Source organism: Struthio camelus, chromosome Z (genome assembly GCF_040807025.1).
Source record: "Struthio camelus isolate bStrCam1 chromosome Z, bStrCam1.hap1, whole genome shotgun sequence".
Classification (NCBI taxonomy): Eukaryota; Metazoa; Chordata; class Aves; order Struthioniformes; family Struthionidae; genus Struthio; species Struthio camelus.
The window spans coordinates 64,948,116-64,974,870 of NC_090982.1; the positions used below are offsets into that span (position 1 = coordinate 64,948,116).

The 26,755-nt window shown below is 41.6% G+C and overlaps 1 protein-coding gene across 3 annotated transcripts in view; it reads right to left on the reverse strand.

The window, feature by feature from the left end:
* Positions 1-11,496, reverse strand: part of LOC138064432 (microtubule-associated serine/threonine-protein kinase 4-like) — a 300,511-nt gene extending 289,015 nt beyond the window's left edge. For 2 of the 3 annotated variants that reach the window (XM_068926978.1, XM_068926977.1), the window contains exon 1: positions 8,689-8,931. In XM_068926978.1, coding sequence (XP_068783079.1) covers positions 8,689-8,931 — 243 coding nt within the window. Of the gene's footprint in view, positions 1-8,688; positions 8,932-11,352 lie in introns of those variants that run through there. The other variant, XM_068926979.1, reaches the window with a different exon arrangement.
* Positions 11,497-26,755: the final 15,259 nt, after the last annotated feature.

The window sequence follows — 26,755 nt, forward strand, 5'->3', positions numbered from 1 at the left end:
GCTTCAGCAAACTCCAGAAGTCAACCTACCCAAAGTTGATGACTGTCACTGCCCTGCAACGGCCATCAAGTGGTACGTCCAAGTTTACCTCCTTGCTGCTTCTGCTACTCAGCCTGTAAGTTAGACCGATGTTCTCTAAACACATCAATAACCCATTCAAAGTGCAGTACACAACCTACTGCAGAGCTACCCCAAGGAAATCAATGGCAGCTTTAACTTTGAAACATGTCCTCTAGCGGTGTAGTGTTATCACCGCTACTCAACAAATAAGACAATGTTTGAGCAAATAGGGAGAGGAAGGAAACACCAGTAACAGGTTAAAATACATCCACAAGGTTTACACTAGCCCATGTGCTTATCAAAACTGTAAAGATCCAGTCAAGCTAAAGGTTTTTGCATGACTTCTTGTAAACAACTTACTCTGTTAGCTAGCTCGGAACAAAATATATCATGCACATTTCCTCCCTCTCTTCCCTGTTATGCAGTATGCATGAAACCTGAAATACAGCATGAAAGACATGTGAGACATTTTTGTTATATGGTCAGAAAAATGGCCTCAGTGGATGAAAGCATCCACTGAGCCACAGCTATAGCATTATTACATTCCAGTAAAAGTTTCCTGAGGTGAAATTTCAATGAAATTGAAATTAGTAGTTTAGTGCAGCAGTTCATCTGCTCCATTCACGCGCAACCCTCCTCCTCAGGGTAGCAGGGCTATTAACAACAACAGGATCATTAATAGTCCAGGTGCAATTCATTATACAGTCCCACCAGCATGGCAATGCGGCCTCACATAAAAGTCTGTCACTCAGTATGTAAGCATTACACTCTGGAGGATTAAAAAAAAAAAAAAAAAAAAGGTGGAGGGAAAGGATATATTGAGAGATACACAGTTGTTACAATACAATACTGCAAAGTGTCTGTAATATAAAAGTTTCTCTGTCAAGCAGCAGGGAACTCATTTTCTTTGCTTGACTATACAGGTTGCCATCTTATAATCAGTTATTTTCATCCACGTTTAATCTTTTTGGAAAAGGCTCAAGTAGTTTGTTTATGGCTTTTTTCTTTTTTTGCTTCCTCTGAAGGTCACTTTCAGAGCTGTTTGAACTTCTAAGCAAAAAAAAAAAAAAAAAACACACAACAAAATTATCCTTCACAAGTTCAAGCCAGTAGATGATACTAATATATTTAGAAAGTGTGTTCACCTCTGCTTCCCACTGTAAATGTGAAGCACTCAGTAAAGAAAGGATAGGCTGTGAAAAGGGCTGCTCAGCTATTTATACAACACCACTACACTTGAACTTTAACCCTTTACGTGCTTGCAATTCACTTCTGAATGGAGCAGATCCATAAGCTTTGGACAGGAGGGCAGGATATTCATCCTGCTGCGGCCTGGCTGGGGCAGGACACTCTCAGCCAGGAAGTTTGACCGGAGCATCCTTCTCAGCTACAGCCATTTACTTATCTAAGCAAAACAAAAGCGAAAACAGGTTCCAGGCTTGATATCAAAGCAGAGATTGTTTGCCACCACTTCACCCACGTTTACTTTCACCTCCTCGGCTTGCTTGTTCTCATAATACCAGCATTGCTCTCCTTCCCCTCTGCTGTCATTTAACAGGTGCCAGCACGTCATGATTTTAAGCACAAATCTCCTATCTGTCATACCTCTTAAAGCCTCAGTACACCCAACCATGAAAACCTTGTTTCAAAAAGAATTTTAGATCCCACAGCTGCAAGAGAAAAGCTGAAAAACACTGATCTTGAGGCTGAAACAAGAGAAAACAAAAATTGCGGGCTTTAGACTGTAGAGGCTTTGAAGCCCATGTCATGATTTTCACAGGGGCTTAGCAATAGTATGCACGTATTGCTTGTGATACCACAACCCTCGGAAGCTCCACACTCAAATCAGAATGCTGCCGCGTTCGGTACTGCGGGGGAAGAAATAAATGAAAAAAAGAGAGTATTTGCTCTTCACGCTTCCCTCTTCCACTTATCAAGCTATTAAAAAGATTGAGCTCAGGTCAGACGCTGAACAGGCCACTCCCAACCTAGCAGCAGAACAGGCAAACAGGCAGAGCCTGCCTCACCCAAGGTCTTAACAACAGGCATCTGCTTCACTGTATCGGGCATAATGGGAAAACCTTCACCCTGGTGTCAGGGCAACTCTGAGGAAGCTTTAAGAGTCTTCTAGGAGTTTGTATTCTCAGATTCATTACACCCATTTTCATAAGTCCCTGAATTCTGCACTTCAGATTCTTGACAGTGCTGCATAACCCAAATAGCAAGATCAGGCATCAAGCAAATCAATATGCATTAATGCTTCAGCATGGCAATGTGCAAGACTGCAGTTGTGCTGGGGCGGGGGGGGGGGGGAGAAGAAGGGCGCAACAAAGACAAGGGAAAAGGTATCTCATTACACAGATTGCCACAATAAAAGGCTCACTAGTTGCTCATATTGCTAGCTTGAGTATCTTCTTACTTACACTGCAAGTTTACAGCGCTTGTATTTTATATCTCAGGGATATCCCAGACTTAGGACTCTTATCCCTCTGTTTATGCCCAACTTCACACAAGCTATGTTACTGCTAGCAATGTGGCCCCATCGTATGGGGCATCTTCATAACACAAGCATAGCACCACCTTATTCTGTTTAATGACATTCAGCTCAAAGCTGGCTTACGTCTAGCCAAAACACTGCTAAAGCAAAAGTAGCAGAGATTATTCAGGACTGATGCTGTCCTCCTTGTAATGAGCTGCATCTTTTCAGAGAAGATGTTTCTTCACGTTTTATTTCACAGTTGAACATATAAATACTAAGGGATCCTAAAGATTCATCTCAAGACTATTTTTTGGTTGTAAACTTTGAACGGCATAAAATGCCCACTTAGTCATTTTTTAATGAATGCATTCAAATTTTAAAGATTGGAATTATCATTTCTTCATCCACGTTTTTCCAAGAAGATGTTAAGCATCTAAGTAGTTCTGACACATGAAAACAGAAATGCAACTCAACACTTGAATCTGCTTCTTCAGCTCTCATTTATTCAGTGAGAAGAGAGATGCTGCAGTTATTGCCTTTCTTACACCCACTAAACGTCTTGAAAGCAAGCTCCAAAGAGCAGCAAACATTAGTACAGATAATCTCAAACCTCAGGCAAGAGCACACAGCGACATTTGATAAAGCCCACCACCATGAGTCTTTCCTCGTCCCAGGGTGCTTCTGGGACAACTAATGGAGCACACCAGCACACACCTTACAGGCCTATCCAGCACATAGAAAGTTTAAAGTAGGAGGGAAACATACATTTTTAGTGCTAAAAGCAAATCAAAAAAGTGTTTTAAATGACTTCTGAGTCAGCCCTACAGACTTAAAGGGCAAAGTATCTAACTTACCTATAGGTAATATCACAAGTATAACTAAAAAACAAAAAAAGCGTTGTATCTGTGGATCACATGTCAAGAACAATTTTGTGGCTGCGCTAGGCTAGATGAGTGTCTAGTTAATCCCACTGCAATCTTTCTAACGTAAAGAAGTACACATTTCATGACGGCATTACTATTCCTTAGTGCAATCTAAGGATCACACTAATCATCAGGCAATTCCTCTTTAGCTAGCTGTAGCATTCAGAGTGTGCTACCACAGGGAACAATCCCACCATTGTCAGAGACAAGAAAGTCTGAAACAATTAAAAGAAAATTCTATCTGTGATACCTCCCACATTGTTTAAGCATGTCCCATGGTTAGTACTTCGGCAGGAAAAGTGGGGGGGTGGGGGGGGAGAGGCAAGAAAAACTAGTTGGGTCATGGTGGTACTTCTGTCAAAACATCACTATCTTAATTACCTATAGATGCACATGTAAACTTTGCCATCACTTCACACACTTGTCACTTTATCCCAAAGCATTTTGATTTCTCCAAATAGACTACAGTTTTATTGGTTGAAAAACTTGTAAGCAATCTGTGAGGCTGGAGATACTACAGCTCTCTAGTGGACATATGCTTAAGGATAAATGTGTGAGAGAACAGTTTTTAGAGCAGTGTTCTCATTGCCACCCCCTTCACCCTGCCATGAATACTTTAATGACAGAATCTTCATTTCCCAGTAATTAATTCCTTCTATACAGCTCCCTTGAAGTCACAACAGACTGCAATATAAACAGCAAGAAGGCAGATGCAAGTGAACAGTAAGCGGCAACAGATAAAGCTTTTGTAGTTCTTATTCTGTACCACATAGGATCTTTTTTAATAGAAGAGACATATGAACTAAAGATTGGGGAAAAATGTAGTATATCAACTCCAAAAGTTGGTGGACATTTTTCATGAGGAAAAATCTGTCTTTTCACGTTACTCATGATCTTTTCAATGTAGGACCAACTCCAACAACTCTTGATAGCCACTTCAATACCAAATGTTTCAGTTCCAGAGCATGCATTACAGTTATCTGAGAACAAAATACCACATTTTTTTCCTCTAAGTTTAAAAAAAAAACCCTAAAATAATGAAGAGGATGCACTATGTTAGATTGGGAGATATTGACAGGTTCAAAAGTTTTTGAAACCATTTCAGGCAAAGATAGCTGTGCTGTTTTACAAAGCATTGTCCTCTCTGAAAGACTACTGACCCTCCCAGAGCTGTTACCAAGCTCTAGTAAGCAAAGCATATTCCCAGTTACTGTGACAAGGTTTGAAGAAAGATAATCTGTCAGTAGATCAGCTGACAGAGATGGAAAAGACAGACGACTCTGAAGGACACAATCTCACCTTTTCCCTCACTGATTCTTTAGATAACCGATGTAGGCAAGGAATCTGTAGCTTGCCTTTGTCCTCTTTTTTTTTTTTTTTAAAAGAAAAATGATAACCCAAGTGAGCCCTCACTTGCACTATAAAGCACAAAGATTCGGAAGCCACCATCTACAAGGACGTTTACCATACCTGAGTGAAAGAGTAAGACATTTTTAATGAGAGAAATCTAGCCAGCCAGTGACAATGGGTACACTTTGCTTCAATAAATGTACTAAAACAAGCTCCCTGTTCTCAGTAACATTTTTGCCAGACGACAGACTAGTATACAGAAAATAGAAATGCAGTAGAAAACACAGAAAATCATGAGGGTTTTTTTTTTTTTTAAAGTTACTCCTTTCCCTGTAATCCCAGTCTGTACTGACTTCAGACAGAAGCAGCCACTCTACAACAAAGATCATGCCGTTCCCCATCCTTGCCTCACCCCTTCAGTCTGGAAAAGACCCTCTAAAGCTCTTCTTGTAGGAAGCAGAGTAGAAAACAATCCTTTGAAATTAAAGGATTGTGCTGTATTAGGATGTATTAGCCCTTCACTATGTAGGGTTTGCCTCTAGTGCCTTTCACCCTGCAATCCTACTCCTGCCTGCTTCTGTGAGCATACTTTCACCACTCACCTCACAACAAAAGCACAGGCAAATACATTGCACTACTTCATCAATGTACTATTACAACATTGAGTTTCAGGTGTTTGCTAGCCACAGCATTTCCAGGCACTGATGCTGCAGAAAGTCTTCCCACGTTAGGTTATAATTGGGTTTCATTTTCATGCATCTAAGACCTCAGAGTACAATATTAAAAATCCTTAATAACTGATGGTGAACATCTTAGGAACCATCATTTGCTCTTGCATACATGAAATAAGAGATGAAAGACTGTTTCTTTAGTTATTCCATGATTTTTTTTTAAGTTGAAGTTTATGGAACAGCAGGATGAAATAATGATAGTGGAGGAAAAAAGAAATGCTGTTCTCTTTCCACCCTGACGTTCCTTTCTCCATTCCTCTCCAGGAACGGACTCTTTCAGACATGATAATCATAAAACCAGTTATCGATCTTTCAATTTACTGTTTAGTTTCTAGACACTAAAGAAGCAGTTCCTACCGTGACAGCATCAAGTTTCCCCCATTGAGCTGGGGAGCTGAACCATTCTTTTTGTTAGAATATAAACATTCACATCGTTCTTCAGAAAAGGATCTAAATATTATAATGGACTACAAACTGCAACAGAGTTGCTTGGGCTATATTAACAATAACATCGCTTGAGAGACATTTGAAGCAATCCTTCTGTTCTAGTCAGCTCTGGCAAGGCCTGAACTTGAGTACAGCACCCTGTTTTTTGACGTCACCCTTTAAGACAGATGTGACCAGCTGGAAAGAGTCCACAAGACTCTCCTGATCATGAGAATGATCAGATGTCTGGAAACACATTCTGTAAGGGAAGATTAAAGGCACTGGGGTTGTTTAGTCTAAAGAAGAGGTCTAGGAAGAGACAAGATCAGAGTTCTCAAGTATGTTATATACAACGTCAAAGGGAAATAAATAGGTCTACTAGGAGCAACACATGAAGTAATGTGCATATCCTCCCAATACACGCTATGTTTTGCAATTACTCATTTATAGCTTTAGTTTGAAATGAATCCTTATGTCATGGCTCTAAAGAATTTACGATAGTCTACTGACAGCTAAAGTAGCAACAACAGAGGCAACAAGACTAGGAAGACTACTGTCTGAAGGATACTAAATAGCAGTGACAACAGATTCAACTCTGCTAAGTTGGCAGCAGGAACAAATACAGTGCAAGAGGGGAAATGAAACCTGGAAGAGCAGAATAAAGCACTGGTGATCCATAAAATTCGAGTAACTCAGAAAGCTGGAGAGAACATGCAAGCTTTCATTATTTGACATTAGTTAATAGGATGTCAGTGCGAAAACGGTATCTTCAAGCACTTCCCTCAGTGCTACACTTTTGGCAGGTACCATGTACAGAAGTGTCTGGAATCATCAGTGTATTTGTCTCGGACCTTATTCTCACCCTTCACCACTACCCTTAAAGCTTTACAGTTTTTACAGTTTTATATTACTATGCCTTAGTTTATTTCTGTACTCTAATGCATTTCTGGGTCCTTACACAAAAATGGATGACTCCACAGGATGATTCGTCAGGTGGCTTTTCAGTTAGGTAGGAATTCAGCTGCAAGCAGTGACTACACCAAAATGGAAAAAGACTGGCAAAACCGTATCACAGAAGGCACAGACAAAAAAGCTTGGTTTCAGACAATGAAGCAATCTAGCAGAGATAATAAAGGACAGGGAAGATGACAGTTATCTACACTAAGCAACTTTTCCCACTACGTTAAAATTAGTTTATCTGTTCTAGTGTTACTTACTGCAGATGAGGTACCAGTTAGCCCATTTAGAAATGCCAAGTTCTCCTGGCTTTCAGCCAATTTAGATGCCAACTTCTTTGGGGGCTTATCTTCCCTATACTTTCAGCTCAAAAGTTGTCTGTAATTCATCTCCAAAGCACACACAGAAATAACCAGGCTTAACTAGAAGGTAGCTGGTCTGCCTGCGACTGTGAGGTGAGCTAACTGAACAGACAGCCTTTGTGTACTTCCACGCAGTATTTTGCAGGCTCACCAGCTGAGCTCCAAACCAACTGGACACCACATAGCTGTGGTAAAAACAGCCCCAAGCCCACACGTACAAGACCTGCCAAGAAGCAGGATATATTACCTCAGGGTGAGCAGCATGCTAACAGCAACTACAGAGCTCCTACTCAGCTCAGAGAATAAAGCAAGTTTGCATCTCTTTGGAGGAAAAAAAAAAAATCCACAATGTGGATATACTGTCACTTATTCTGCTGTGCTAAATGCACTGAGCTGTAAATCCATCCCACCCTTTGTGGGATCACAGGGCAGGAAATTGATCCAAATGTGAGTATTTAAAGAAGAAAAGGGGGATAGCTATTTTCAGATCCAATTAACTGTGCTGTCCTACAGTTGTGTTCAGTGCAACAGAAGAAGGGGAAAACAGGAGCTACACAAACAAGCCATTACTGTGGAGGGAAACACTCCTGGAAACTACAGCTTAACTAGTGGCAAATAACTGCAGCCAGGGCTTCGCAGATATCCCTTTAAAATAGCAGGGGCTTTGGAAACCCTTGCACAACCGGCTGCAAAATAAAGAAACATCATCTAGGAGGAAATTAAAAAGTTGCCCACAAATTAAGAAGCACACGTCAGCCATGAAACTAAGGTATATGACAGATTACACACAGAGGCAATGTCAAACAGCAGTCGGGTCAAAGAGCTGGTTTGGGAGTTGTAGCAAGAAACTACCTTGCAAAGTGTGAACCATGCAGCAAATAAAAATTCAGCTTCAGACACAAAAGGGTGATTTTACTGTAATATAATTCTTTTAAGAATGCCATTACAAGGTATTACAGCTAGATCAAGGAGAAGGGGGGGGAACAACGCACAAATGCATGTGTCGCCCTACAGATATATCACGCACAGAGCTCCTCCATAATCCGCAGCCCGTCATTAGCTCTCCCAAGCGGATTAGGGCAGCGCAGCGGGCTTGCCCATCACTTACGCCTGACATCGAGGAGTTCTGCTTACAGCACCGTTATCCACAGACGACACGCTAGTAAAAACAAGATTTCTTCGCACCCTCCCGCCCCCTAAGAGAAAGAAGCCAGAGCCCCACAACCCCTTTCAGTCGCAGTCACAAGGGGGCGAAACCCGGGGCAGCAGAAACCCGGACGCCCCGCGTTCAGCACGGGGGAGGCTGCGGCGGCAGGAGGCCCTTCCCCGCCGCCACCGCCCGCAGCCGGGCAGGGCACCGGCCCCGGCCCCGGCCCCGCCCCGGCCCCGGCCCGCCGCACCTCCTCATCCCGCTCCTCCAGCGAGGCGTCGTCCGCCGCCCCCCCGCCGGGGCTCGCCCGCTCCTCGCCGCGTCGCCGCCGCCCCGCCGCCGCCGCCGCCCCGCCGCCGGCGGTGCCCGGGGCGAAGCCGGGCTCCCCCTCCTCGGAGAGAGTTTCCGAGCCGGAGGAGGAGCCGGAGCAAGACGAGACGACGTGGCCGGTGCCCCGCGACCGCTCCGGGGACGCCGAAACTTTCTCAGCCATGGCCGGGGGCTCAGAGCCGCGCCGCCCGCATGCCCCAACGCCAGCCGCGGCCCCCCGCGCCCGGCCGCGCAGCGTCGCGGCGGCGGCAGCGCTCCGGGCCGGACGCCGCGGTCCCCGGCCGGCCGGCGGCGGGTGGTGCCTGCGGGCGGGGCGGGGCGGGGCGGGGCCGGGCCGCGACGGGCAGCGCGCCCAGCCAATGGCGCGGGCGGCGGGGGCGGGCCGAGCCGGGCCGGGGCGGGCGCGGGCGGCAGGTAGCGGGGCGGCGCGGGGAGGCCGAGCGCCGCCGGGCTGGCGGCAGGTTGCGCCCCGCGGCCGGGCGGGGCAGGCGGCGCTGCAGCTCGCAGCCCCTTGAGGGAGGAGCCGCGGCGGCGGCGGCGCAGGTGTGGCGCGCGAGGGCGGGATTGGGGCTCGGCCGCCCCCTCCCGGAGGAGCGCTCGGCGGCGGGTCGGAGCGCCGGCTCGGCCAGCTCAGTGTCCCTTGCAAAAGGTCGCGATCTTGCAGCACGCCAAGTCCCCCCGGGTGTTTGACTCCGAAGCGTGCGCTGGCACGGGGATGTGTGGCCAGGCTTTCACAGGCGCTGAAACCAAAGCAGCTTTGTAGGAGTTCCGGCACCTGAAAGCTTTTGCAAATCCTCCTAGGCACCTCCTGCCTCTTTAAGGACCTACGCGGCTTTTAAACCTGGTTTCCCTGTCCATTTCTAAACATTCATTTTCTCTCCATTCTTTGCCCTGAAGTGTCTCTGATAATAACATAGGTCTTAGGCTGAACGTGCTAATATCATATATATGGCCGAGCCTTATTTGCCTATGTCTGCGCAGCCCGGGGCTCCCTGGGCTAATCCAATTGTGGAATCAAAACAGATTAAGCACTTTGGCAATGAATAAAGTCCCACAGCATCACTATAGAGTAGATATCATCGCCATTTTACAGAAAAAGAAATCTGAGCACAGACTAATTACTGATGTGCTCTAATTAACAGAGTATGTAGATAATGAATGTAGGAACCTGAAAAAGTCTCCCCTTTTTCAGATTTTTAATTTGACCAGTTTATCCAGTGTTCCCAGATGGTAAAGGGAGAAATCAATCTTTTTTAATGTTATAATGACTTTATGGATTATTAGATTGACAGTGGGAGGAAAAACAACTCTATAAAATTCTCCAAATCTTAGTCCTTGTCTGCTTTGAACAAGGTATTTAGAACTGGATAGTAGGTGGTAACAATGCTGATAGCTCTCTGTCTTCTTGTCATTACTTAGATCAGGCCCTTAAAATGCCTCAAAGTTAATTTGTTGGGGAAGAGGATTAAAATAGTCACTTGGGACAGAATTTGACCCAGGAATTTTCCCGAGGAAAATATGAGCTAGAAGCAGGAAACAGAAAAACTAATATTGGCTAAATGAATTATATACTACTCCAAACCTAGCTTAGTTTCTTAGTTTTAACTAACCAGACAAAAGAGTTCTTCAGTACTCCAGGTTCTGCACACCAGCTCTTGTACCTCTGAAACCTGGACTTACTCGTAATTCCTGAGTCCTCAGATTTGAAAGCCAAACCTCCCCCAGCCAGAATCTGCCTCTGGTTTAGTGTCATTCTCATAGCAGAATCACTGGCTTAATTTCCTACCTGGGAAGTCACAACGTATAAGAAAATTGCCAGGTGGTGAAAAGCACTACTGCAGAGCTTTGTCACTCCCTTTTCTTTCCCTTACTGCATGAGATGAGGCTTGAAAAAATAGAGCTTAGCCAAAGTGCTTCTACACTTCAGCTATTATCAGCTGCCAGAACAGTCTCTGTAATCTGGGGGCAGCAAGGCATATATTAGAATAGTGAACTGAACTGCTCTAATGTATGCCTCAGATTGAAATCCGAGAAGGTACTCAAGACTTATAATATCACCCCAGCGTTACTGAAGACAGGTGAGAGTATTGTTCTGCCCTGGCCTATAGACTGCCAGATCCCTTGGTGCACTAACATTATCCTCCACAAACAGAAGAGGGGTGCTGTGCTGACAGTAGTCGTAAGAAGGGAGACAAAGCCAAAAACAGTTAAAGATAGAAGTTTACGTTGTTTTCCATCCTGGGGAAAATTCTCTTGCTTATGTTTCACTGTCACAAATCAATGATGTACTTTGTGGCAAAACCCAGAATATCTGGTGTGACTTGAGAAGCTCATCACTTCCTCTGTGCTAGCTCCTTATTTTGAAAACATTTTAAAGAAGATGGCCATATTTAATAAGCTTTGAGCAGCTCTTGTCAGGTATATTAGATTCATTTGGTGAAGAGGAGCAGGGAGAACTGTATAGCTCAGGGTGGTCCAACCTCACCTACTACAGGAGCCAGAATAAGGTTTGGGGTGTTCACACTCTGTTTCCACCTGCCTTTTTACAAGCAGCCATCCCCAATCCTCCGCAAGGGCAGCTCACCTTTCCTTTCCCGTGCTCCCCAGTGCACAGAGCAGCCAGCCGCTTTGCTGCTCGCAGCTGCGGAAGCTACGCTGCCACCGCTGCTGTCCTTTTCCTCTTCTGCCTCCGCACTTCAGGCAAGGTTCCCCTTCCTCCCCTTTCATCCAAGAGGATCCTACCTCCTCCCCACAAGTTGTGGTCAGCCCTGCACAAAGAGAGAGCAAAAGACAACCCACACATAATTTAGGATCAAGAAAAATAGTCCTAAAATTTGTACAGCTGTCCACTATATACTCTGCTATCCTTTTGTGTTAACTAATTAAAAAAAAATACAATAAAAGAAATAAGATGCATCTCGAAACCTCTTGATTGTATACTTAGTTAATTCTTGGCAAATGTTTGCAAACTATGTGGTCTTAGAAGGACTGGAAGAATGATTGGTTAACAGATTTATTGATGAACAAGGACACCATACATAAGGGACACTGTGGAAAAAAAGCATGAAGAGGCATAGTAAAATGGTACATTGTAGCAATGGATGAGAAAGACGGCATGAAAAGACACATAGGCAGAGAATTGTTGGTTTTGTTATTGTGCTGTTAAGGTAAGGACCAGGGTCTTTCCCAAGATAGAATAAAAGCAGAGGCCTCAGTGAAGGTACTCAGAGACAAGATATATGATAAAAATAACAGGAAAAGAAAGTGAACTTAGCAGCAGTGTATTGAATAAACCAGAGGAAAGTCAGAAAGAAAGCATTTGCAACTGTTAGGAAGAAACCGAAAGAGGCATAACAAGGATTTTAACAGGGCAAACTACAGTTCCATTTTATAGCTCTAGTGGGTCAAATGCAAAAGGTGGAGTTTTTATAATAGTTACTGCATCTGTTTTATGACATTACGTGCCCTCAAATCACTGCCCCTTCAGAATTAGTCAGAGTTCTGTACAAGCTTGTTTCCTATACGGCTTAGAATATTCTTCTAACACTTTGGTTCTGTGTATTTATGCAGAAGTCCACATTTGCAAAAAGCAGCTTTTGAAACGTACTGTTAGCATGGGGTTAGCACCTGAGAAAGTCACTAGCTAGACTGACAGCTGTGGCAAATGCAGGCTTCTCCAAACCATACAGTTCCACTACTGGCAACAGCAGTGCACTGCTTCCTTTTCTGCATAGTAAATGTGCATCAAGCCTGACCTGGAAGAACCACTTCTTTGGATGAATAAGTCTCTGTGCTTATTCAGTTTTTGCCCTGCCTGTTCAGACTGCCAACAGCATTGCCAATTAGTGCCAATCCTGAAAGAAAATTGTAATATGAATAGGCCTTTCAATTTTTAATTCCAGACTTTTGCACTGGTGGCGTATAAATGTTTCATTAGCACACTCTTTTCTGTAAGAGGTGGTTGATTCAGGCTGCTTCTATTTCTGCTCTACCTCGGGAAAAAAACCTGTCTACTTGAAGTACTAGCAGAAGATGGGCAAACAGGAAGATGCGCTTTCTGTGTCCTCCTCCCAGCTCTAGCGGTAAACCCTGGCATCAGAACCCTTTCCTTGGGAGCCTAGCTTTGGAAAACCATGTTACAGTGACAAAGGCCAACTTAAATTTTCATCTGACGAGCTTATCCCTACATTTTCTCTCTCTAGCAATATTCAAGATGAGGAAATTCAAAGCCTTTTATCTGGAAGGGTACAACCCATCGGCACTAGTGGTAGGAACACATACTACTGCCAACCACAGCGGTAGGTTTGCAGCAGGTAAAACAATGCATTGTGGCAACTCTCATCTCTGAGCTGGGGCAGCACCACCGAAGCTGCTTCGGTACCGGTACTGGTACATGCAGCACAGTTTGGAAGCCTTTCCTTCTTATATATGAGAGTTTCCTTAGATTTTAGGAGAGAATGAATTTTCTGCTTCAGAGTAAACAGAACCCACTTCAATTCTTCCCAAGAGCATCAATTCTATCCGAGTCTCTCTCTCCAATAAAGAGCCTTTTGACAATGAATGTGAAGCACAATGTACTTTCCATAGCACTCGCAGAGCATGAAACAAGGGCATTTGAACATGCTGATTAGCTTCAGATCATCTCAAAAGGCATTAACAGGCTAGTCATGTTACACTGTAAATCCTACCAACAATAGTTACATGCTTATACACAAACATCCCGTTCAAGTCAGTGGAACACATAATAAAACTGGAAAAAAAATATTAATTGCCTATGTAAGGTGTCTCTCCCAAAAGAGGTTAACTAGCTAGTGTAGGCCTCCACCTGCTACAGGTATTTTTATCAAGTCCAAGTAGTGCTACCATCCTGTTACTTAGAAAGGGTGTGATCAGGACTAAACAGCATAATTGCTAAAGACACTTCCCTTGATTACTGGTACTTGAGGAACTGCATGAGCGAGAATCAGTGTCAGGAGAACTGCAGAAAATCATGCTCGAAGGAAACCTCTGGCAAAGATTTACACTCTGACAAGTGCAATATTTACATTTCTGACAAGAATTCTGCCCAACAGAATACACCCCATTGATCCCCTTTTTAGGTCTCCCTGAGGGCACTGCAGTGGGCTTACATCACAGGGACTAAACATCAGAAATCCCTGCTCTCTGTTTCAGGCAAATTCAGGGAGAAGATTGTCAGACTTTTGTGCAGGCAGGGGCCAACCTAAGTGATACCATCTTAATTTGACTTGAGACACAGAAATGTGCCGGCAGAGCATTCTCTAGAGTGTTTTGCACATGTTCTGCTGACAGAGGTGCTAGGTTTATTGATGAATAACTCTGGAGCAGAGAGTCTTCCACAAACTCCCCCTCACCTTCACGTCATCTGCGTAGCAGAGGCGTACAGCGACGCACCAATGGCAGGGAAGAGCAAGTGGGAGCTTGGCACCAACCTGTTACCAGCTGGTCTGTGAGGAGGCATACGACAGGGAGGTTACTCAGTTTAAGAGCCCTGTTCCCAAATGCACATTCTGTTGTGTTATGCCTGAGTTTTATCCAAAATTCAATGTTATGATTCTCATAAAATAACTGAAAAGTTATTGTTCCTCAAAACAAACTTTAACAAATGTTCCCATTTGCTGTTCCTTCACAGTGCTGTAACTAGAAAAGTAGGAAGAAGACCATTTCTTGTTCCACCATGCAATATCTTAGTGTCCCGTCATGAGCGCTTACAAAGAACAGACAGACAGGAGATGGTCTAGGTCCAGGAAGGAAATTAGAGATAACCAAAACTTGTGTTGCAGATAGAGTGGGCAGAGCAGAGGAGCTCTTGAGACCTTTCCCACACCATGGCTAGGTAGCCAAACTCATGGTCTAGCTAAGAGGCATAATCAGCTACAGATTGCTAAATATAACTTAGACCTGCATGTCTGCATCTTGTGCAGCACTTTGGTCACTATTTTAGCATTGCAAAAACATGTTTTGATCTTTACTTTGATAGAAAAAAGTAAACCTAATTTACACCTAAATCTTGTCTAATAATGCACCTGTTCCTTGAGAAATGATGGATTTTTCCAGGCTCCAGGGGGTGATGGACTTCCCTGACCAGGTTTAGAAGTCCTCAAGCGTCTACAAAGCATCCCTTCCTTAAATTTCAAGGCGTAGCTGAAGGCGTTAGTATGGAATGCTAAGTTTGTGGAGAGAAATCCACCTTGGCAAATGTTAGCCAGAGCCTCTTTGAAAAACAACAGGCAAATGGGGAGCGAACATGAGACCCAGCAATCGCCCTGAATTGTCAAACTCTCCAAAGCTCCATGGCAACAACTGAGGCAGAAACAGGTTTGAGGCAGCCCACGAGGTTTCTGTAAGCTCTGCCTGCCCTCATCCCAAGCCTCACAATTCCTAAATAGAGCAGGCACAGCGTTTGAGGAAAAGCTGCGATTTTCTCTGAGAAATCAACCATTGCGTGGGAGCCCTAAAAATGGTGCTACAGTATGTACAGGCTGTAGTTTTGCTTGTTCAGACGTTCTTACTCACAGAGAGAATAAACACTAAGCGCACGTTCTACATGCAAGTACGATGAACAATCTGAGTTTCAATCTGTTCTGCTCTCTCTCTCATTAATCAATAGGGCAGTCTCTCAAACTCAAAATCTCATAACACTACAGCTAGGGAGACATTACACGCTTAAGTAGATGCATTCAACTTTTAGTGTAAAGTAAAATATTTAAAATCAAACCTGTCCTTGCTCAGTCTACCATAATTAGAAAAGAATTTTGGTTTTCTTTCAAAGTATCACATTACACTGTTTTGCCATAATATTTTAATAGCAAAAATGATGTATTTGTGGCCTACTTCCTATTTTCAAAGTAAAACCATATGGGATAGGGTCCCACGGAACCTATGGGACATAGGAATTTAGGTGGTTTTTTTTTTTTAGTTGACTGTGTTTGTGTCCTGCCATATATCAAAACCCGAATTCTGTCTTTCCAGGGGGTGTCTGAGTAGGGAAGGACTTAATTATTGTAACTGTCATTCTTACTATGGTATAGGCATTTTTGTATGAGGAAGGTTTTCTAAAGATGACTGAATACTCAGTTTACCTTATGTCCTGTCCCAGCCAAGAAGGATGCTTTGTTTCCAGATCTCATGTATTTTTGCCTGGGCTTTATGCATGGCATGAAATAAGGATAAGTAATAACTCAGTGGATTCTAGATCAAAATTTGGTCTTTATTTTACCTGTGGCCAGAGAGATTACATCAGTAGTACTCGAAAAGCACTGGCGTAATTATATTGCCAAAAATATTACCTAATGCGTATATTTTTTACCTTTTATTCTATATTGTGTTCGCCTGATTGATTGGTAGTTTCATACTAGGACAGTTAGGTCTAAAAATGAGTATTTTAAAGTCGTACAAAACTAACTCTTGGGAGCTGAAGTTGACAAATCCATATTTTCAGATTCACTTAATGCCAGAATTTCAATACTACTTATACCTGTAACTGCCAGTTTAAAAGGAAAACTCTAATTAGAAGGGATGTAGGAAACTCTCAACTTATCCAAACATTGCACGTTTGAAGTTCAGACATTCCATTTTTATGCTGCAGATTAGAAGGTCAACATTTGTAAGAGTAAATGCTTGAAGTCAGATTCCTGAATACCTACAAATAATCCCTAAAAATGCTTGCAAATCCACTGAAACCAGGTTGCTTTTATTTAGGAAGCTAATTTGAGAAAGCGAACTGTGAAAATATTGGTCATTGTTGCTCATTTGGGCAATATGGATAGTGGAAATGATTGAGGGCAAGTGCCAGATGGCTTCCTAGCAAGGGGACCGTTTTAGATTCTGGAAACCCACCCAAACTGTCAAATGTACTAAGGAAACAACTTTTTCTCTCAGGCAAAAATGAGTAAGGTCTTCAAAATGAGATAAATACTAATAATAAACTCATTCTGAAATAATACAAGATATTTAGGTATAAATTAATTTTTCCGTAATTAATTTCACAATTCAGCAGTTTTGATGTCAATAGCAGAGAGCAAATTTGCACCTTCTCAATGTGCTATTCTCTCTCTTTTCTCTTCTCAGCACCTCTAAGTATTGGGATTTGTGCTCAAATAATCTTTGCCTTTGTGACATCTCATCTTTCTAGCCTGTTTGCGGCAATGAAGTAACAAATTTGAAGCGCTTAAACAAACTTGTCTTCGTTTATTAAGTGTAGAGACTATGCTACTCCAGCGACAGTTTTTCTCTGTCTTAACTAATGAGTATGATAAAGGATGCACTGATTGCAAGACCTCAGAGATACGGCAAAAACATTCAAATTGAAAAATATAATTGCACACATTAATAAAAAAGTTGCCTATATGAATTACTATCTTAGGCTAAGCCTTCCCAACACAAACTTAAACAATTTGAGAAGTATATAAAAATTAAGGACATATAATAAAATGATGATACACATTTTATACTAAATTGAAACCTGGTAATGATGTTGCCCCACACTTTCAGTGTTACAAGAGTCTATCTTGGACTGCTCCCAGCTATGCAAAATTTCAACCATTCAAGCTAAAGTTTTCCATGACAAGGTTTTAGCTGAGGTTGGGATCAACCAGGGTTTGTTGTTGTAGCTTTGGCTACTTTTTTTTCATTTGGGAAATTTTCAGCCAAAACAATTCAGCCATTTCCAAGAGTAAAGTTAGAGAAAATATACTGCTTAACCCCTATAGAAAATCTCACAGCCATACAGTACAAAGATCCAGTGCTTTCATGCTTTAGAACCAGAATCAAAATTTGGTAAGAGGATCACCTTGGTGCCAGGCTTGTGATTTTTACCATCCCTGCGGGAACGTAACCAAATGCGACCATAGATTTATCTTAGTTCATACACCATAGAGTTATCTTAGTTCATACATGCCCAGTAGAAACAACTTTGTGCATGTCAGATTAATCTGAGTCATCTCTCCTGTGCTTTCATTGTCTTTGCTACTGAATCCCACACAGCATGGAGGAGAAAAGGGAAATGGTTTCACTTGAATGTCAAGGGCATGGAGAGCCAAATGGGAGGGAGGTGGAAGAAAGGGCAGGAGCACAGCAGGAGGACAAAGACAAGAGCTAGGAAGAATGGAGGTAAAACACAGGGAATAGGAAGGACAGGAGTAAAAGGTGGGTGAGAGCAAGAACTTGGAAGGAAGCAGGAGCATGGCAGGTGCAATGAATAGGTGCAGAAACTGTTGGAAGGAAAAGAGCAGGATCTCAAGAAAGAACAAAGAGACGCGTGAGAGCAAAAGTGGCATTGACTGAAGGATACAGGGACAGAGGAGCCTACAGTCCCTTGGGCGTAATCTGCACTAGTATCTGCAGGTGATCCCAAAATCTCAAACTTGCTGTTTCCATTTCTGCCAAACAATTAGCTGCAAAACCTTTGGGTAAGGAGTACATTTCTTTCCTGCTAGGGGTTCATTCACATAAAAGGTAACAGGCTCCTACTGCTTCCAGTTACTATATGAACTCAAGTAGGCAAGGACCACATCAGGGAGCCTGATGACATTCAAACTAGTTCAACAAGCAGCAATTGAGATAGAGGTTAAAAAGGCAAAACCAGAGGATTTGGGGGGGGAGGGAGGGTTGTTTGGTTTGATTTTCCACAATACAATCCTGTAAAAGAACAGTATGGCTGCACAGTTGAGCACCCAAAATTTAGGAAATGTCAGAATGAAGGTTGTCCTGCTAACCTTAGCTTAGAGGCACATCGCCTCTGCCAGTGTGTGTGTGCTTTGTGATGGTCTTTAATGACATATTCAACGTAACGGCCTTTTCAAAAAGAGTCTGCCCCATGCAATGCATAAAGAGAAGATAATCCAGGAATTAATTGGACTTAGGTAGGGAATGAGACAATCACTTAGATGGCTCTTCTCTTAGTTGCAACAGGAGCTGGAAAATGTGTACTGAATGATAAGGGAACTGCAAAACGGATGACTATTAAAAGAGAAAGAATATATTGAAGCTGTTTAATGAAAAGTATTAGAGCTGGGCAAGAACTAAAATTGTACAGCAGGAAAAGAAATTCCCATGAAACAATTAAAATTTGGATATCTTTTACTTTGTTACTTAAAGTATTTTGTGTTACTTAAACTATAAAAATCAAATCACCTTAGAACACTGCTGCTACTTTGAAGCAACTCAAATATAACTTTAAAAAAAATGAAGAAATAAAATCTTTGCAAAATTAAAAATCTAATTAGACTATCTTGGAATAATATCAGGATATTCTTCCTTTTTTTCCCAAGGCAAAGTTTAATTTCAATCCATATTGCTATAAAGAAATTAAATAGGAAAATTTCATTGAAAAATTTTAAATGAGCCTTACTGAGCACTATGAAAAATGGACCTGTCGCATCTTTATCAAAACTCTCAAAGTCAGTGCATCACTAGCAGTTGAAACTCCGGTTCCCCCTTCACTCACAGAACAGTTGCAATAAGAAATTAATTCATTTATGAATCTTTTGTATTACAGCAATGAAAGCCACAGAAAACCCCAGGCAAAAATTAATAATTCTATGTTCGTTGTAAGGATTGGGTTTTATGAGGTATGTCAGGTCTGAGGTCAACCATGAGGCAAGGGGATATAAAGAACTATAAAAAAGCTGCCCAATCAGCAAGCCCTGGACATTGTAACTTGTAATATGAGTCTGCTTTTTAATACTACCATGATGCATATGCATATGACTTTTTTACAATTAGCCAAGAAACCTTGATTCTGACCTATTCCAAATCCAATAGCTGATTTACCTGTTTTAATGTCCTTTCATCATTGTAGATATACAGTAATATATACTGAAGCAAACTCATGAGACACTAAGGTGAGTAAACTGTCTTAGCCAGACCTTTAAAATGAAAACAAGCAATTATTTCCAATAACGCAATCAACAGTCAAATGAAAATAGGTTCAATGACTTCTTAGCTATATATTAAAAAGCAATTTAAAGGCTCTTTTAATAGCCGCGCTCTTCTGCTTTCAAAAAGAATGTTTGCAAGTTTTCAAAATCATTCATTATAATTTTGATAAGTTACATTTTGTCTGTCATTGCCATGCATTTAATGTGATAATTAGAACTGCCAGCAAATATAGGGGAACTTTATAGGGATTTTAAATCATGCTAACACAGCTCCAGGTCCTGATGGATTTAGCAATGACTTCTACAATGAGATTTGAGACAAATCAAACAATTAAATGTTTGATCTAGTCCAAAAAAAATGATATCTTCAATGACATAAAAGCTAAAGATGACTTGGAAAGGATAATATCTATGTATCTCTCAACTCTGTGTCATGATAATTTGCTGAATGAAAAATTTACCCAAACTACATAAGATATTTTTCAGTTCCACTGGTCTGGTAGGTTTTAGGGAGTTAACAATAATAAGTTCTCTTATCCTGCAGCATTTTATTCTGAATCCAGGAGGGTCAGAACCATAATTATTTTCCACAGGGAAATTATTCTGCTATTAATCCACCATAATATTTTATGTAGCATGGTTAATGCAAACACCCTATAGTGCTGTATAACTAAAGCAGAATTCATTAAATGCATACAAACTTGGCATAAGAAAAGTAAAGTAAAATAATCCTTTAACTTTTCTAACATGTAGAAAACTGAGGTGAGAAAGTCGGTTGGGGACCACAGGCTGGGTATCAGTGGAGGTGGGGGTTTCCACCTTGGGACAAATGCAGCAGGAATCCAGCCCGGCCAGCGGTGAAACCCCACCTCGATCTCCTGTGACCAGTCTCAGTGGGCACCCAAGGAAGAGAGATACAGACGTGGGTATTTCTGTTGTGATCGACTTTGGAGTTCCTAGTAATACAAACTACTGAAGACTAATAGCAGTATTTAAACATTTCTATAAAAAATAAATATATTGTCATTGCATAATCAATGTTGCTATTTACAAAATAGTTCCTTTTGGTGGTGCAGTAATTTTTTGCGTTATAAGTCTTCTTTTAACAATTAGAGTATTTATCCAGATTTTTAGTTGGGTAAGTACATTAAGGTATATGTAGTTATCATTTGCCTAACTTGAAATAGTTGTTAAATTTTGATGTGCCAACCATTTTGGTTATGCAAATGAGCCAATATTTAAAAACCATAAATATCAAGAAATCTGAACATGCACTAAACTTGTAGTTTGTCTTTTTTATATTTCATAGACAGTATGTGCATCTAAATAATAATAATAACATATGTTTTTGGACAAAATTCAGTTCTGAATACTTTGAAATGTATATGTTGGACCAGTGATTTTTTAAGTGCCCAATGTCATATCACTGGAAGGAACAGTACAGCCTTTAAAACACAAATCATGTTATGACTTACTACTGCCACAGAACCCAGTTGACTAAAGAGGTTTTTATATAGAAATAAATTTAAATATGAAAGGTCAAAGTGCACAAGTCTAGGAGAGGGGTGGAAGACAGTCAACCATATGGGGAAAAGCACACCTTTCTTCAGCTGGCTATGAGGTGCCAGTGCCTCAGAGGAGAATGGGGTTTATTCTTTGCATTTCCAAATAGGTACATCTAAGCTGAGTGCCAGGCTCCAGGGTCTCAACTCTCCAACCATTCAGACAGGGAACTTAGATGACGGCACTGAAACTTCTTTTTGGACCAGATACCCAGGACTCCTTCCAGCAGAAACCACATCAGGTTTCTGAGGTGTGAAAAAACAAGGGTGTACACAGTGATCTCACCCAAACATACGGCTGGGACACAGCCAGGTTGCATACCTGGACCTGAGAACTAGGAACTGCTACCGGCTCCCACAGATTAGACTTAGCCTTAATGTCACAACTACACCTGAGAGCCTCCACTGGTCTATCATCACCCAAATCACTATGCAATATGTGAGACAGGTAGAAGAGAGGCTAGCGTGGTCATTGAAAAGAGTGAACAGTTCAACTTTCCCGCCACATTAAGTTATTTAAATATATAAAAATTATCATTATAAATATGTTGCCTATGATATGCACAATGGCATAAATGTATGCATATATGTCATAAAGCTTTATAAAGTTTATAAACTTTATTTATTTATATTCATTTATTTTTTGCTTGGTCCTGTGCACACCTCAATGTTGCAAAGCAGAAGGTGAGAGAATCAGTCATTTCTCTTCTCCCAGAAAAACCCATAAGGACTAGATCTGGCTCTCCTCATGAAGAGGAGGAGAAGTGCTATGTTGTATCTATGGAAGCTAAATCTCTTCAGTTAATTTTGGTACAAACTTGCAGCGATACATAGAGTGGTCCAAGACAGAGCAGGTCAAAATCAGAGTGTTTTTTTCATGTCTGCTTTACTGATGTGTGTGTATATACATAAATTTATATTTATATAAAATAGTATATTTTGGCATAGTTTCTATAGTAGAAAGCCAAATGAGTGTCAGAAATCTTATATATGCATACACAATTGCATAAGAAATGTTGATACATCCATCCACTCAGGATGCTTAAAAATCATCAGTTTTTGTATTTGTACCAAGAAATTAATTACAGACATAACACAGGAGTCCAAAAAAGTAAAAAAGACAGAACAAGGAGGGAAAAGGGAAAAAGAAAAATTGAGAATAGAAGACTCTTCTGAAACTCCCACATATGTAGACCATTGCTGGTTGCTGTTTTTTTTCTTTTTTACTACCGGGCCACACACAACTCCATGCAGACAATCAGGAGACACATGACCCACTGGAAAGTAGCACGGCTATGAACCTGCGTATTTTCCAGGACTCAGGTGTTTGAATCATCAAGTTTTTTTTCTAATTGTTCAAATAGATATCAGGACACTTACTTCCTGGCAACATCTACTTTTATCTATCATTCCCTGTGGATAATCAAAGTCAGGCAAAAATATAGCAAACCCCAGAGTTAACTTTGGGCATTCCCTGAAGAGAAGCACTGGACGTCTCTCTGTCTATGTCTCCTTGGGTCGTGGAAGGGCTGAGAACCAAAACTAAAGTATGAAAGCCAAACATCACAGCATCTGGCCTAAGCAGCTCTCCGGCTTTGCATTTCAGCCGGCTAGTTTACAAAATATGAGCAATTCCTGCTAGTGCTTCACAACCTCAGGGCACCCTAGAGGCAGATCTCTGCCAGCCAGAAGTAAACTGATTCAGCTGGTACCAGACAGTGCATAACACTTCAGATCATAACTTAACGCCCCAAGGAACCCTCAGCTAAAGGCTGGGAGTTACAGTGGTATCAAAGCAGTATTTTTAACACTACTAACTTTAACACTACTAGGACTTAAGAGAAAACAAAGAGTGAAGGCTCACAGTTGTCATGTTGTTTCATACTGAAAATTGCATAGCAACATCTCAGTTTTAAACTGAGATTTTTCTCTTAGCACAAGAGCCTTGCCACCTGGTATTTACGGCAGACTGCTCCTCAAGTGAAAGGCAGTTGCACATTCGACCTAGCTAAAATGAACAGCACTGAATCGAAAGAAAGAAATTTACTTATTTTTCAGCAACATTTGGTTCTTTCCACAAGTGCGCTTTCTCTAGGGCAGGCAGATCAGAAAGCATTCCTCTGCAAAACAGGGGCAGCACTGTTCCTCTAGCGTGCGTGCAGCAAGCATGGGTGAGAAAAAAAAAATATATGGCTGCCTTCTGCCTGTTGCCATTCATATTTTGAGAAACCTATAGTGCTGAATTGTCTGTCTCTTCCAAACATGTCCTACAATTGCATCCACAGAAACCCAGAAATCATCTCACAAATCTTGCCAGTTTCTGTTTTTTCTTTCAGTAATAAGTTTTCCAGGCAAAGGCTTCTGACTCAAACTTATTTACATCCAAGCACAAATGTGACTCTGCTCAGCATTGTTATTTTAGAAATGGCCCTTTTTCCATTGAGGTTCATACAAATTTATGCTGTTTTTCTTCAACAAGAGCAGATGTAACCAGTAAACTTGTTTTGACCAACACTGCATTTGCAGATCTTTGTGGTGTATGAACAGGACTGACTTTGGTTTAAAAACATTTAGAAATAAGTGCCATGCATAAAAGACACTGTATAGATGGGAAGAGGAGTAGGCTGCTTTATGGAGAAATCCTTGTCCACAAATCTTTCTATTTGAAGCTGAACGAGTATACTTTTTACCACAATTTCATGGCTCCTTTGAGTTATTGCTACTGCTATTATTCCTTTCACCAGCATGACTGGTATAAATGCTGCTTTTATCATACTGTGATGTGGTATCCTGTATAATGCAAGACACCTACCAGCGGTGTAAAGGGCAGACAACAGAGCTGAGACAAGTGAAACACCAAAAGATTTTGAGCTATTCTTTATGTGCCGGATGCTAGTCAAGGTCTTTGGATCAGGTTACTGAAGTGCGCATGTCTTTCTAGTTCACTTTTTATTTATGAGAGTCATTTTTAGCTCTAATAAGTCATTTGTGTGTTTTGACAGCGCTAGTGTGAAAGCGTAACAACTGGGAAGAGGGCAGAGTGGCTTTATTCAATAGTATATTTCAAAGTTTGCTGCAATAAGCCCACATGCTTTTCTTAGAAGGAAAATGAATATCCAGCCATTTCATGGCATAGACTGTCCTGGGGTTAACATTTGTCATCATGCAAAGGGGCAACACACTTGTAGTCCTGCGCTTTTATAACCTCAGTGCCAAAAAGAACTGAAGGACCACTTGAAGATTAAGGTTACTAGTTCAGACTATGCAGCACACAGAGTTTAATTTGATTCACAGCAGGCTCAGTAGAAACATGGTACTTGGTGTACCTACTGCAGGGAAGGGAGCTCTCTTCTTCCATAAGGAGCATTTGAACTGTCAAAAATGTCAAACAAAGAAAATATTAAGTTATTCCGTCTCTTCAAAAAGAAGAATAAAAAGAATTAACTTTCCAGAAAGCACAATTACTAGAATACTTATTAACTTCCAGGGCATTACTAATTGTTCATAATTAACCCTAAAGAACGAGGACAAATGTGGAACTTTTTGGCTTCTCATATAATTTGACGCTTACACCAAAGCATAACTGCACGAAGTTGATTCAACGCCATCGCTAAAAAGTGCTGAATTTCACTCTGTGTGAGACCATACAGAACTGCAGAGGAGAGCGAGCACTTTTATAATCTAACTGCCTGAGATGGGGAGATGGATATGGCCAAGTCTTTCCCAATTACATTACTTCTCCATGCAGTGCTTCATTTCTTCCCAAGGCAAATCCCAGCTAGGTGAAATAACGTCTTCATTGTGGAAAGTGAAGTATCAGCCACAGGATGCACATCTATAGTATATGCATATTTTCATAATCAGAAATTGTGCCAGAAGCATTGTGGTGCTCTTTATCTTGAAATGTGCACTTATATTTCCCTATCGAATCATGTAACACTAGTAATGCTCGTACAATATACAGTTTTTAGTAGAAAAGAAACTAAACCATGTTGGGGGTAAAACACTGTGATATACAGTTCCAGTACTGCCTTTTTGAATTCTTAAGTGTGACATACATCAGTAATTATTCAGCTTCCTTGCTTTAGACATGGCAAGCTGAATTAGATGTGCAGTGGGTAGTAGCTTTAGTTTATGCTTACAAATTATCCACGTTCCATGGTGTGCAAGAACAATCCTGGTTTTCTGCAAGACAAAGTAGCACTCAGCAAGTATTGACAATGAAGCACATTTTTTTCATGAATTTGCTATTTGAGTAAGAGGCAGATTTTGCACAGCAAGTTTTAAGCATGTTTTCCAGAATGGAGGGTTAGGCCCTGAGGTGAGTAGGGCAGTGCATAATGAACTAAGGTGAACAAGGGGTTTGCAGCTTGCTTTTTGATGTAGTCCTGTTTCTTCTACTTCTCTCACCTGAGCCTGACTGGAATTTAGAAACTAGCCTATGTCTGCTGAAGAGCCAAATCTGGTAGATGTTTTCTTGGCTTTTATAACGCGCTCAGGTTCCCATAACATGCTGTCTTTGTAGCTTCCTTTTAAAATGTCGCAACAGTACATCTCCTCCTCTCCCCTTGATTCTTCTGATAAACAGCTTGGAGGCTAAAGCTACTCAGGAATCAAGAAACTAAGATTACTGCCTCAATCAAACAGGAGTCAAACATACACTTCCCAAGCATGTCTCCTCTCTGCTGTCAGTGGGGCATGCCTCACCTCCACTGCTGAAGCTGTGCTGTTATCCAGTAAGGAGTTCAAGACTCATGAGGAGAGAGAAGAAGAGAAAGGAGGAGTCCAGTTCCAAAGCCAGGTATTTAGAGCACTCCACTGAGAGAAGGAAGACTCAGCTTTTGGTCACTCTAACAGCCATTTTACATTAAACTCTCTTCAGATATAACATAGACACAGATCAAGAGTTAGAATATGAGGATCCTCCTCCTCAGAGAAGTGCCCTAGGCATTATCTGTACTGCACAACGGCAGGCTTTCAAGAGAAGGGGGTTCTCCTGAGTGACAGAACAGAGGGGTCTGATATGCTTCAGGGAAAAACGAGTTAAAAAGAGAAAAGTGAACCCTATTTCTCTGTCCCATTCTTAAAGGAGCCTTTGGGCTGTAGATCTCAAGTAAATGGTTTCCTGCTTGCTGCCTTGAGCTCTGGAAAAGGCACCAGGTGAAAATGTACCTGGGTGTGACCTAGTTACTGGTGAGCTTCACTGACTTCTCTTTGCCTCCTGGAGGTGTTTACGGGAAGGGCCTCACCTTACTAGGCAACGTATGGGGAAGCAACACATCTAAATCAGCAGAGCACAGATCAGAAGAATTGGTGCAAAACAGATTGTACTTCAGTGCACAATATTTCAGATGTGTATTTTTATTTCACTAGCAGACTGCCCAGTACTTTCTATCCTCTTCTTGTGAATTTGGTGTGGTATAGTAAAGAGGTTAGTAGCACAAACATATAGGGCACTATAGCACCTACCTTTCAAATCCTTCTGTCTTTGGCCCTAGTCCAGGATAAATACGTGCTCCTTATTCAT